Genomic DNA, 12,619 nt, shown 5'->3' with positions numbered 1-12,619 from the left:
CTCATACTAGGGAGAAAGAGGGAATCCTGGAGAAAGAGGAGAGCCAGGGATCACCGGGCTGCCTGGGGAGAAGGGCATGGCTGGAGGACATGGCCCTGATGGTCCAAAGGTGAGTGCAGCTCTCACATGGGCTTCTTCTGAAAGCTCTAGAACTTACCAGCTGTTTCTGGAATACATCTTCTCTATATTTTTCAGGGTAACCTGATTTAATTATATCTTCTTGAATGAAATCTTCAACAAGTGTGTTTTGTTTTTCCTTTTGGCAACTAGAGACTGAGATTTCTGTGGTGGACCTAGGCCCAGGATAATGTGTAAACACACACACACACACACACACACACACACACACACACACACACACACACACGCACTCACGCACGCATGCACACGTGCAAACACACACATACACACGCACACACACACATGCACGCACACACACGCCTGATGCTTACATACTTTTTTGGTAACATCTATTGCTGAAGTGGAAAAACACAGTTTGTTTCTAGGTGCAGCAAATCATGTGCTACATGTTTTTTGTCTTGGTTCCACAATTATACTTACTCCCTGAATGAAAATATACAGATTTTAATACAGTGCAACACAGAGAGCATGCCCATGTGCTTTCCTGTTCCATTTTAGAATTGTAGATGACAATGTATTTAGAGTTCATATGAGGAACTGAAGTGGGATTGTGCATGATTTTTTTGACTAAGGCACTGTTAACATTACCAAGATCCACAATGATGAGGCAAAAACAATCTCAGTTTGGCTGTGCGAACGGCTTGGAGCCAGCTTGAGCTCACAGGTTTTCCAAGGAAATAACGAAATGCCTCTTTTCCCTAAAGACAATAGCTTCTTATAAGTCTGTCAAGGCCAATGAAGGAAAAACAAGTGCAATTCAATCAATTATATTTGAAAGAATATCCATTTTTCTTTTTCTTTGATTTAGTATTTAATTCTCTATAAAGAAAGGATGGGTATGGTTTTTATGACTAGGTTGAACACCATGAGAGGTGAAAGGGATACTGATTTGGGGGACAGCAACAATGTACATGTGGCATAAAAAAGGAAAGAAGCCACTGGATGTGGCAGAGTCCAAGAGGTGCCGAGGGGTTTCAGGGAATGAGGAAGATCATCAAAAATAAATAATGTTCAAAATTCCACAATGAACCTTAATAATTTAAATGTGTTTAAAAATAAAAATTAAAAGTATACTAAGAAATGGTTAAATTTGATTTAAAAAACAGTATAACAGAGACTTTGGAATGAACAAAAGAGAAAGGTTGGAAAAATAAGGCAAAAAAAAAAAAAAAATCAAACTGTATATCTAAGTGTTTTCAAGAAATTCCACTCAGATACAATTTCTCTAACGCAAAATCTGATCATTTAGCTAAACTCCATGTAATTGCTAACACTCAATTATTTTAGACTGACTCAAACAGCAACTTCTCAGATTTTAATATGAATATACTAATATCATTTCATTTATTTACTGTAGGGGAACCCAGGTCCAACTGGGACCATTGGAGACACAGGGCCACCAGGTCTTCAAGGCATGCCAGGAGAGAGAGGAATTGCAGGAACACCTGGCCCTAAGGGTGACAGAGTAAGTACTGGTTTTTGTTATTGATTTTTGTAGTGCATGTCTTTAGACTGGCTACGATAATAATTTCCTAAGCAGAATTCTATTTCTCTCAGCCTGAAATATAAGTCATTTTATGTGATTCTTTATTTTTGAGAATATGCGTAGCTGGGTACTATTATTATTTTGTTATTTTGTATTTTTCCAGGGTGGCATAGGAGAGAAAGGTTCTGAAGGAACAGCTGGAAATGATGGAGCAAGGGTAAGGGGAAGGGCGTTTTCTAACACAAGCCGCAAACCTACATTTTCATTCATTACCCTACAAACTTGCTTTAAGTTTAAAAAATAAAGTTACTCATGCTGTATTATAGTCTAGACTGTGAGAATGACGCTATTTGAAACGATGTAGATTGACAGTGGGTACTTAGTTTACTTACCCTGCATCAGTGCAATAAGACAATATAAAGACCTTCCTGAAAGAATGAAACACACACACAAAGCTGTCCCTGTGTCTATGAAATTTATGAAAATATTTGTTTAAGAAATCAAGTCAAATACAAGTATTGCTTTATTTGTAGTAAGTGCAATCTATTATTTTAGAAAAGGGGCATTTTCTGTAAGAACAAATAACATGTTTTCCTATTTTAAAAACAGCTTCCCCTATACCAATAGAGAACTGATATTTCCTATCCATATAATCAACAAACTGGTTTTTATACAGTTCTCAGGAGGTGTTCTAGAAAAATTATTAGGAAAATGTTTTTCATTATATGTCTGGAGAAAAGAAATTTTTTCTCAAGAACATACAATTAATAATTATATTTTATTCTTTACATTACTTCAACAATGTATGTGAAACTTTAATAACAAAAGAATATTGAGGTGCCTATGAAGAAGGAACACAAAACTAACAGAGAACTTGTTCATAAAGAACTCCAACAATGCAGCCATTTCAATATTGTGATTATGTGTGTGAGGCTCCAGGTCCTGCCCCCAGAGGTGACTGTCCTACACTCACCATGTACAGACCTGCACTAACAGCAATGAACCTCGATTATGAATGGCTCTTTAATTTTGTTTAGTGCAATTATATTTTTAATAAAATAGTTACATTATATTTTTATATTAACATTTAAAAAGATTACGAAAGAGAAGCCAATTTTCAATCTCTACCCTACTCTCAGAATAGATACTAACAAAAGTAACAGGTTATAAAAGTAAAGAAACACTGCCAAAGAGTGCTTGCAATTAACTAATATAAAGATAGTATCATATATTTAGCAGTTAGGTGAAAGAGGTCCAAGTGTTTTGTTGAGAAAATCTAGTTACTAGTATATGCACAACATGTGAAAATTCTTGAAAATGTAGAGGCGATGTCATCTGTGGTAGATAATGACTTGTAAAAACAGTCATGGAACAACAAAAAATAGCTGATTTGGGTGCCTATTTACTTAAACATGGAAATTTCTGCAATACTTTCCCTCAGCATTCCTATGTTCTGTTAATTTACAGGGTCTTCCAGGTCCCTTAGGCCCTCCAGGTCCTGCAGGCCCTACTGGAGAAAAGGTAAGTTGGAAGATGTCAGTATACACTCCAAGATAACAAGGGCCTACATTGTTGTTTCTAAACACTGTGGTTAAGACCGTCAGTCCATCTCAGAGTTTCCCCCATTGTCCCCCTTCACATGTGCCTAGTAGTCGCCAATTTATTGTACATAGTGTAGTTATCATTTTAAAATCTATGTTCTAGGGTGAACCTGGTCCTAGAGGTTTAGTTGGCCCTCCTGGCTCCCGTGGCAATCCTGTAAGTGAACATATTTGGTGTTCTTTAGTGTGAGGTTGAACACTAAAAAGATTTATCTCTTATAGATCTATATTTTATCTTTCTATCATCTACCTATCACTCTACCATCTATGTATCATCTATCTTTCATTTATTTGTCTATATCTATCTACTTTAATCTATCAGTTATTAATTACTGTCTGTTTAACCTTTATGTAACTTTCAAGCTTATTGTAGTTATAACTCCCTGGTTTCAAATTTCATTTTTATTAAACTTAAAAAAAGTTATCACCTCACAATCTACTAAATCAAGACAAGTAGCTTGTTTTCTAATTAATTAAGATGTTTCTTTGATCTTGGTGATTTTGTTCAATGACCTTGAACTTATTTCACATAAGACTCTTCCTCAAGCAATGTAGCTGATGTCTCTATATACAGTCAGCTATATAAAAGGTATATTATACATGTGAAGGCTTCAATACTATTTTTTTCCTTTTAGGGTTCTCGTGGTGAAAACGGTCCAACTGGAGCTGTTGGTTTTGCTGGACCTCAGGTAAAACTTTCAAATATTTCTAATTTACAAGTAAATGCCCTTCTTAGAGCAAGACATTTAAGAATTATTCAAATACATTTTGAGATATGCTAAATTTTCTAAAGTTTAAAATATATTATGTATTACTCAACATATTTTAATACTTGGAATGAGAATTGATGCTTATAATATTTATTTAAGGTAATTATTTTCTATGACAAAAATATGCTTAGATTTTTTGAGAAAGTTTTAAAGAAATTATTGCATTTTTCATATCACGATTAAACTAATTACATAGCAACCTTCTATAAGACTAAATGTCATGTTAATAATAGTTACTATGAAACAATTTATTTATAAACGTTAAAAATAATTATTGATTTGAATAATTGCATTTAGGGTCCTGATGGACAACCTGGAGTCAAGGGGGAGCCTGGAGAGCCAGGGCAGAAGGGAGATGCTGGCTCTCCTGGACCCCAAGGGTTAGCAGGATCTCCTGGCCCTCATGTGAGTAATAAAATATTTAAAAAGACATTTTGTTACCACGCCCAACATTTAAAGTGAATAGTTCAGGCATTTGGCTTACTCTTGTGGTCCTTTGTTTCTTCCCCTAGGGTCCTCATGGCGTCCCAGGACTGAAAGGTGGCAGAGGGACCCAGGGTCCACCTGTGAGTTTTGGTTATTCTGAGAATTTCACAGAGCCAGTTGCAAATATCTAGTGTGTCCTGGTTGGTTACGTAAATGTTAACTGTTATCCCAGGGTGTGATAACATGATTCTATATATCTACTATATGATAGAGAAAAGGGTGTTTAGCTTTAGCTGGAGATCTGGATGAAAAATCAGTTTTGTTAATCTCAAAGACCTAACTGCTTTCTTTATATGGAGCATAAGATTATGTATCTAAGTAAAATCACTTTAAGTTCTTGTTTATTAAAAAAAAAAAAGAAAAGAAAAAAAATACCTGTCTGGTTTTAGTGCTACCTAAAAGAACCTTCTTATTGGTTCGTTATAAATTTCCCATCATGCACCTCAATCCCACATATCTCCCTCTTGCCTCATACCTGCCCTCCACCCTTGCACCCCCACCAAAGGAAAAAAAACCTCTCACTGTAGAAGCTGTAGTGTGTCACAGTGTGTCCAACAGTATAGCCTTTTCTTTACACTTCTCTGCTTGCAAATGTTCATTGTAATGGCTCGTGGGTCCGGCGCGAGGCCTCTGTTAGGTGCCCAGATAGCTCAGTTGTTAGCGCATGAGACTCTTAGCTCTATTTTTTACAAGTTTAAAATAGATAAAAGTCAAAACAGAAGGACAATGTCACCTCCACCAGTTAATCCAGTTGCCCTAAAACATTTGAGACATGAGAAGAATGAAAAACTCGATGGTCATAAGTAAGGAATGAGATCAGGAGATGCAGAGTGTCTTTTGAAATGTGGACCTCAGGAAAGCAGCAAACTGACCAATGTCATCTGGACTGATGCTATGATATTTTTTCCCAGGGTGCTACAGGATTTCCTGGTTCTGCTGGCAGAGTTGGGCCTCCTGGCCCTGCTGTAAGTCAACTTAGATTTAAATCATTGGACATACTTGCATGTGAATACCCACACATGTGATGGTTTGATTATTATTTAATTTAATCTCATTATTTTGTTTTTCTCTTTGTTAAGTCTTCTGGCAGTCATAGTGACATTTCATCAAGCTAAATTCAGTTACAAATCAATTCACTTGGAGAAGATTGTTTGCAAGTTCTTTCTAACACAATGTTTAATGTTTTTCTCTTTAAGTAGTAAATATTTTTTGTTATGTTCTCAGTTAGAAAGCATCTCTATAATCTCTGAAACTTTCTTTTCAAAAACTCATTATTTTTATGTATATCTCAGTGTGTGCCTGCATGAGTTTATGTGCCATGCACATGCCTGAGCTTGTTTCTTTAGTAAATCCTGTCACAAGTTCAAACCAGTTTAAATGAAATAAAACATTATAATCTACAGCTGAAACAGAGCCTTAAATAAGTTTGAAATTTAAGATTAATTTCAAAACTCTTTTAATAATGAAGGACTAAAGCTATTAATCTACAAATATGGCTTGGTTTTCTTTTCGTTTGCTTAAGTATCCTCAGTGACCAATTCTTTAAGAAGATAAAAGCAATCCTGTACGGCTCAGCCCTCTGTGCCTGAGGCCAAGGCCTCTGAGTCCATTCTTCTTACTGGGCTTCCACTTTGCCCTCTCATTGCTTCTCTCTATATGATACCAGGGAGCTCCAGGACCTGCGGGGCCCGTAGGTGAACCTGGGAAGGAGGGACCTCCAGGTCTTCGTGGGGACCCCGGCTCTCATGGGCGAGTGGGTGATCGAGGACCAGCTGGCCCACCTGGTGGCCCAGGAGACAAAGGTGACCCAGGAGAAGATGGACAGCCTGTAAGTTTTGTTTCGCTACGACCACAACTGAACTATTTATAAGAAGAAGCCACTAATAATCGCTGCCATAACATCTATCAAATTTTATTCTGTTTAATAATATGAAAACATTAGCATTAAATGTTTTCATCTCACTAAGTTCTATAAATTTCCAATTTCTAATTCTCTGATAGAAAAGTGTATGTACGAAAGTACAAAATGGTAAAGTATATGGTTTTCTAAAACTAAACAAACAACATTCTGTGTTGAATGTCTCCCATGTAAAGAAAATAAAAAATATATTATCACATTTAATATTTTCATGCCACAAAATATTGTTTAGAAATATAATCCTAAATTTTATTTTGGTCCATTCAAGTGTAAGAAAGAGACTTTTTTAAATGGCTCTCTCTTTTAACTTTCTCTAGCTATCAAATTCCTCTCCAAGAGTTGAATAACATGAGAGACTGTGATAGAACTCAAAAGTGCTCACATTCTCTCTATATATATAAGTTCATTGAATATAGATTCATCATTTAGAGTAGTAATTATAGTCTGCTCTTATCACTAGGGCCCAGATGGTCCCCCTGGTCCAGCTGGTACCACTGGGCAAAGAGGAATTGTTGGAATGCCTGGACAACGTGGGGAGCGAGGCATGCCTGGCCTTCCTGGACCAGCGGTGAGTAACTATGTTTGTCAATATTCATCTGATATATGTTATATGATTTTTGCAGAGAGAATTAATTTGTTTTGCTTCACAAGTTGGTTGTAACAGTCTTAAACTGGCACAAATTCCTAGCATTTAAAAACCTTCTGATCTTAAATGTTAGTGCTTTACTTCCTTAACAAACATACCTTAGAGCTAGAGAGGTAGATAATAAGTGTTTGGATTTTTGGTGACTCATATATTTCTTCAAAGATAAAAGCAATGCCTGGTGCCAGAGAAAAGGGATTACATGTGGTGGTTTAATAGCATCTTTTAAAATAAATATCCTTAGCAAAATCCAGCCATACTTCACAGCAAACCGCCAAAAAGAAGACACTGCTGAGCTAAGGTCACATTAGGTGTGACTGTGGGTGAACTACAACCCACCGTTCCCTTTACGTGCTCAGGGGTCTCATATTCCTTGGAAGATGGAGCAAAGTTTGACTCTAAAATTTCTAAAGTAACTAAATTTTACCAGTTGAGAATATTTGAGGGGAAAATGGTGTTTTTATATGGAATATGGACTCTTGGAATGTTAAATTAGGAGACAATTGGGTAGAAATATGATGCTACCAAATTAGGAGTTAAAGTTTATCTTAGTGATGTCAGAATTCATCTATGAACTAGAAAGTGTAATTCTTCAACGATGAGTCTGAAGAACACAATTCTTTTTTAAATCCGCAGAAAAAGCAGGAGTGACAAAGGTGTTTGTAGGGATGCCGATTCCAGAATGCAGCCGTAATTGACTACGTATGTGTTCAACAAAAAAGTCCTGCCTAAGCAGGTGGTGCAGAACACTTTCAGTCTCCGTGATATATCAGGAATAATGTGATAAGAAGTAGATGTGTCTTTAAGCAATCATAGATGTTTAGGATACTGGACAGTTATTTCTATAGGAGGAGTTTGAAGTACTTCTGAGTTAATGGCGTCTTACAGAATTTGGTATTCTTAAATGCCTTCATCAGTGATTAACATACTTGTGCTTTAATTTCAGGGCACACCTGGAAAAGTAGGACCGACTGGTGCTACAGGAGATAAAGGTCCCCCTGGACCCGTAGGACCTCCAGGCTCCAATGGTCCTGTAGGGGAACCTGGACCAGAAGTGAGTGCTTCAATCCTTAAAGAAAATACCTTCTGTTTTAGCTAAGCATGATAGAAAGAATTCTTTCATTATGAAGTTGACGTAGATATTTAGGAATGGATTACACAAAGAAGCTTAAGAAAGATTTTTGTCATGCTGTTTGATGAACTCCACTTCCCTAGAGAGTTGGCTAAAGTGATAGAGAACCCAAATTCAGTGCCCTTGCATTGACTTCCCTAAAAGCTGGAGTGAGCGTTTCAGTTGATTTAGCTTTTGGCAAACTGCTTTGAAGGTAGGAGGACAAAGCCATTTATCTTTCCCTTGTTATTATTTCATTTTGTAATGGGATATTTATCAAAATTGCCAAGCTGTGATGATAGGATTAATGAACCTATTACAGCGCATGGGGATGGGAGAGGACTTTTTCTCATCATAAAGTAACATTATGGTTGCCGTGTTCCTTCAGTCTCTTTTGAGAGGAAAGATTTGAAAAGCTGAAGGCTGGAATATCCTCTGGTCAGCAATTTAATGAGTAAATTACCAAAGGACCACATTTTCCTGAAAGAATTAATCCATGATTTCAAAGCTAATTTTATCAAAAGACAAAGTTCTGAAAAACATGTATGTAAAATAGGGAAAGAGTACTTTATATTTTAAAACCCAACTTTATATAATATAAACACAATTGCCTGGCTTTAAAACCCTAAAAATCTTGTTTCAACAAAGTGAGAATTCAGACAAAATGCAAAATACGAGCACTGTAACTGGCTCACTTCAATGTTTCTGAGGACCTTTCCTTTAATGAGAAATAGAAATGAACAATAAGAGTAAATAAGAATATGGTAAACTTACAAGCACTTGAAAATAAAAAGAGATACAGCCATCTCTCTCTGCTGAGGCTCCTGTCGAGTGCTATTTTATTTTTTGTCAGTTTCCTGTAAGCTGGGGTGAGCAGTTAAAAACCTCCTCAGGAAGTCTTGTGTAAAATGCTGTTCTTTTTAGGGTCCAGCAGGCAATGATGGTACCCCAGGACGGGACGGTGCTGTTGGAGAACGGGTAAGTGCAATACTGACTGGAATATTCGACCCAAATATACCTGAAACCATTGTATTCTAGTGTAATAAAATGTATAATAAAGCTCCTCTACCCCCATAATCCCAGTGCAACTCTGGTTTTTCTGATGTCAAACAATTTAGTAATACGGTCATGACCTTGGATAATCTTGTAAATGATATAATATTTGAATGCATGACAAAGTATGACACATATTTTCAAGAGCAAGAAACAAATCTGCTTTGATATTTGGTGTAACACAGAGGCTCTGGATGACGATTAAATGAATGTTCTGAATTTCCATATTACTCACACAGCTGAATGCAATCTACATTTTTCTACTCATTCCCTAAAGAAAGTAATTTACAAGGCTATAAACCATGATGCTTTCTAAACTATAGATATGGTGTGTGGTTTTAAAGTAGGCCTGTGTTAAGCTTACTTTTTGGTGGCTGCACATCTATTAGTTGGAGAACAGATTTGGCTACCAAAGGCAAAGAGGCCATGTGACGCTGAGTTTTCTAAACCTATTTCCAAGTACCTTAAATATGCTCAGTGCTAGCATTTATATGCTAAATACCAGGCATACAATTTTCTGCAGGGTAAGCACTCTAGAATGCTATCCCATTATTAGCAGGGAGATGGAAAGGTTTGGGAGAACCCTGGTCTAAGGCTCTCCTTATCTATAGTTTCTGACACGTGAAGTCTCTGCCTTTGCTGGTGTAATGCCGAAAGCATCCAAAAATCTTGATGTGCACTCCCAGAAATATTATTGCAACTCCATGAACTCCTATGTACACTTCAAATTGCTATTTCATTTTTAATTACATACAAAACAGGAAATTCCCCATAAATTACAATTGTATGTGTGTTTTAAATGACTTGCTTTTCAAAATCTTTCCTTCAATTTATTTTATATAAATTATTTAACTTAGATGCCAAATTTCATTATACCTGCCAAATTACAGAGTCAAGTAAGAGTTAATGTCTGTTAGCAAATAAAGTGTGACTCCACATTCTTTAGTCATTAATTGTTTCTGTGTGTGTTTCTGCCACATTGGTCTCACATGTGCATCCATAGATGTTATTTGGAGCCTTGTCGTATGGGGTCATCTGAATGCGATGAGGGAGGCCTCTTTATTTCTCAGTTCTTCCAAGTGAGACACACAGTCTGAAGACTTCCTTGCTTGCATTTACTAGAAGGCTTTACTCTTGAGGGCACTGTAAACCATGCAACTGCAGCCAGCATCACATTTGCCCTTCTTCCTTAAGGTAGAAGGGTGACTTTTTTTAAAAGATGGAGGTAAAGAATGCTCAAAGCCAGTTTTCTGAGACACTTTGTGTGAACGTGAAAATGTAAAAAGAGGGTTCGTTTTCACATCCTGAAATTTCATTATGTTTTACAAATGTGGACACTCCTTTGAAAACTGAAAGTCTAGGAAATTAGACTAAATTTTGTACTATTACACTCCTGTACTCTAATAATCTGGACTTAGGGAACAGCAAGAACTGAGGGTGGATAAGATCTGAAGTGAAGGAGGAACAATCCTATTCCTGTGAAATTAAATTATTGACTAGTGAATAAAAGTAAAATATTTAAGTAAAACAATAAACTAACATCTTTGAAAAGGTGTATTTTTCACATAAAAAATAATAATGCAGTATAGAATATTGTTGATGTTATAGAATAAATATTTAAAGCCCAATACTGTGTTTATCTTTGTCAGGGTGACCGTGGAGACCCCGGGCCTGCCGGTCTGCCAGGCTCTCAGGGTGCCCCTGGGACTCCTGGCCCTGTTGGTGCACCAGGAGACTCAGGACAAAGAGGAGACCCAGTAAGAATGTCAACAGGATATGCCATCCTGTAACTATGTGTATACGCATTCAATCCTGCATATGCTGTTAGCTGAGGACTTTTAATGATGAGAGACAATTATGGATTAAAACATATGCTTAGTTTTAAAAATCATTTGGTTTTGAATATGTATTTGATCTTGATATAGTTACTTTAATTTTCCAAATAGGTTATGATTTATAGGAACTATAATACAACTGAATAAAATTAAGCATTTAATGTCATTTAATAGTAAACTAAGGTGAACTTCATTTGGTCAAGCTAATAAACATAATTCACTGTAATATGTTACAGATATGCAATTAGATATGTACAGATATGTAACTACAGTTAGTCCTTTTAATCTCTACATATACTGATGGCGATACATTGTATACATTATAATTATAATCTATGATTATATTGATATGTTACTCTTAGATTTCTATTCATGTTTACATTTATATTTTAAGATACTAAGTTCTATGGCTTTTTCCCCAGGGTTCTCGAGGCCCCGTAGGACCACCTGGTCGAGCTGGAAAACGTGGCTTACCTGTAAGCTCTATCTTTTCTTAACAAATATGTGTTTTCTTAAGTAAAATATATATACCCAAGGGGAAGTATAATTTAAGTTGCTAAACAGTAGGGGGAAAAGGCTGCTGGAGAATTACTGATCCACAGGAACCAGAAACTCTGTGAGATGGTAGCAGTCATGCTATACAGTGTGATAGTGCAGTAGATAGCAGTAAAAAATATTTGAGAAAGATGGAAGACTGGTTTTCAACATTTTTATTACAAAAAATAATGTGGATGACAGTACACTTTTAAGCTGCATTAAAATTCACAAGAGAGCTGTGTTTGAAATTGATTTTGGAAAAAATCTAGGATCCTTGAGAGCAATGGTGACTTTCATGCTTTAGATAAACAGAAGGTGGGAGATGAGGTAGGGAGGATGAAATCCTGGGAAATCAAAGGCCTCCAAACCTTTCCCAAACAGTGGCTTCCAGGTGTGTGTAGATCTCATGGACAACACAGAGGGTGAGCTGTTAGAAAGAAGTTTGTCATAGGGTGTAAGTGAGAGCTAGCGAGGCAGGAAGCAAGCAGAGTTCAGGAATAGCAAGAGTGGGTCTCAAGGATGGGTTCCATTGGGATGCTAGTCTAGGTACTGACCAAGCTGAGGCATCTGGACGTGAGCTGGTTGGTCCAGTGCTCTGCCTACAACACATTCCTGCGGCTCTCCATGCCAGGTGTCTGGGCTGGGATGTTGGTGATACCTTACGTACAGAGCTTCCAGGTAGATTTTTCCTTCATTTTACTTCATAGATAATCTAACTCATCATGCTTCTCACACATCCACATTCAGTTTTTTAATTACTAAACTTCCTATTCTGGCTGATGGTTATGAGATCTAAATTAAACTATGAAAACAAACAAAACAAAGCATTGAAAAATACCCTAAAATCTGGTGGATCTGATGATTATATTCATTCTCTATAGCATGAGGCATAGCATTGCAATTTGCCTTCTAGGAAACTAAGGACAACACAGAATAAGTCTTAATAGGTAGCCATATGTCACTTGTTAGTTGACTGGGAGCCACTGAATCCTAAAGCTCTGTTGACTTTCTAGCATCCTAAATAAACAACAGAATCAA

At 36.7% G+C, this 12,619-nt stretch overlaps 1 protein-coding gene across 1 annotated transcript in view; it reads left to right on the top strand.

Annotated features, from left to right (window-relative positions):
* Col5a2 (collagen type V alpha 2 chain) overlaps positions 1-12,619 on the top strand; it is a 132,701-nt gene that overhangs the window by 111,233 nt on the left and 8,849 nt on the right. The window contains exons 33-47 of the mRNA XM_051153772.1: positions 11-109; positions 1,499-1,606; positions 1,791-1,844; positions 3,095-3,148; positions 3,332-3,385; positions 3,864-3,917; positions 4,296-4,403; positions 4,511-4,564; positions 5,396-5,449; positions 6,151-6,312; positions 6,863-6,970; positions 7,992-8,099; positions 9,081-9,134; positions 10,859-10,966; positions 11,467-11,520. Of these exons, the coding sequence (XP_051009729.1) occupies positions 11-109; positions 1,499-1,606; positions 1,791-1,844; positions 3,095-3,148; positions 3,332-3,385; positions 3,864-3,917; positions 4,296-4,403; positions 4,511-4,564; positions 5,396-5,449; positions 6,151-6,312; positions 6,863-6,970; positions 7,992-8,099; positions 9,081-9,134; positions 10,859-10,966; positions 11,467-11,520 (1,233 nt within the window). The remainder of the gene's footprint in view (positions 1-10; positions 110-1,498; positions 1,607-1,790; positions 1,845-3,094; positions 3,149-3,331; positions 3,386-3,863; positions 3,918-4,295; positions 4,404-4,510; positions 4,565-5,395; positions 5,450-6,150; positions 6,313-6,862; positions 6,971-7,991; positions 8,100-9,080; positions 9,135-10,858; positions 10,967-11,466; positions 11,521-12,619) is intronic.

The sequence above is a fragment of the Acomys russatus genome, chromosome 12 (genome assembly GCF_903995435.1).
Source record: "Acomys russatus chromosome 12, mAcoRus1.1, whole genome shotgun sequence".
Taxonomy (NCBI): Eukaryota; Metazoa; Chordata; class Mammalia; order Rodentia; family Muridae; genus Acomys; species Acomys russatus.
Note: the sequence above shows the minus strand (reverse complement) of the source record. Positions and strands in the feature narration are given on the sequence as shown.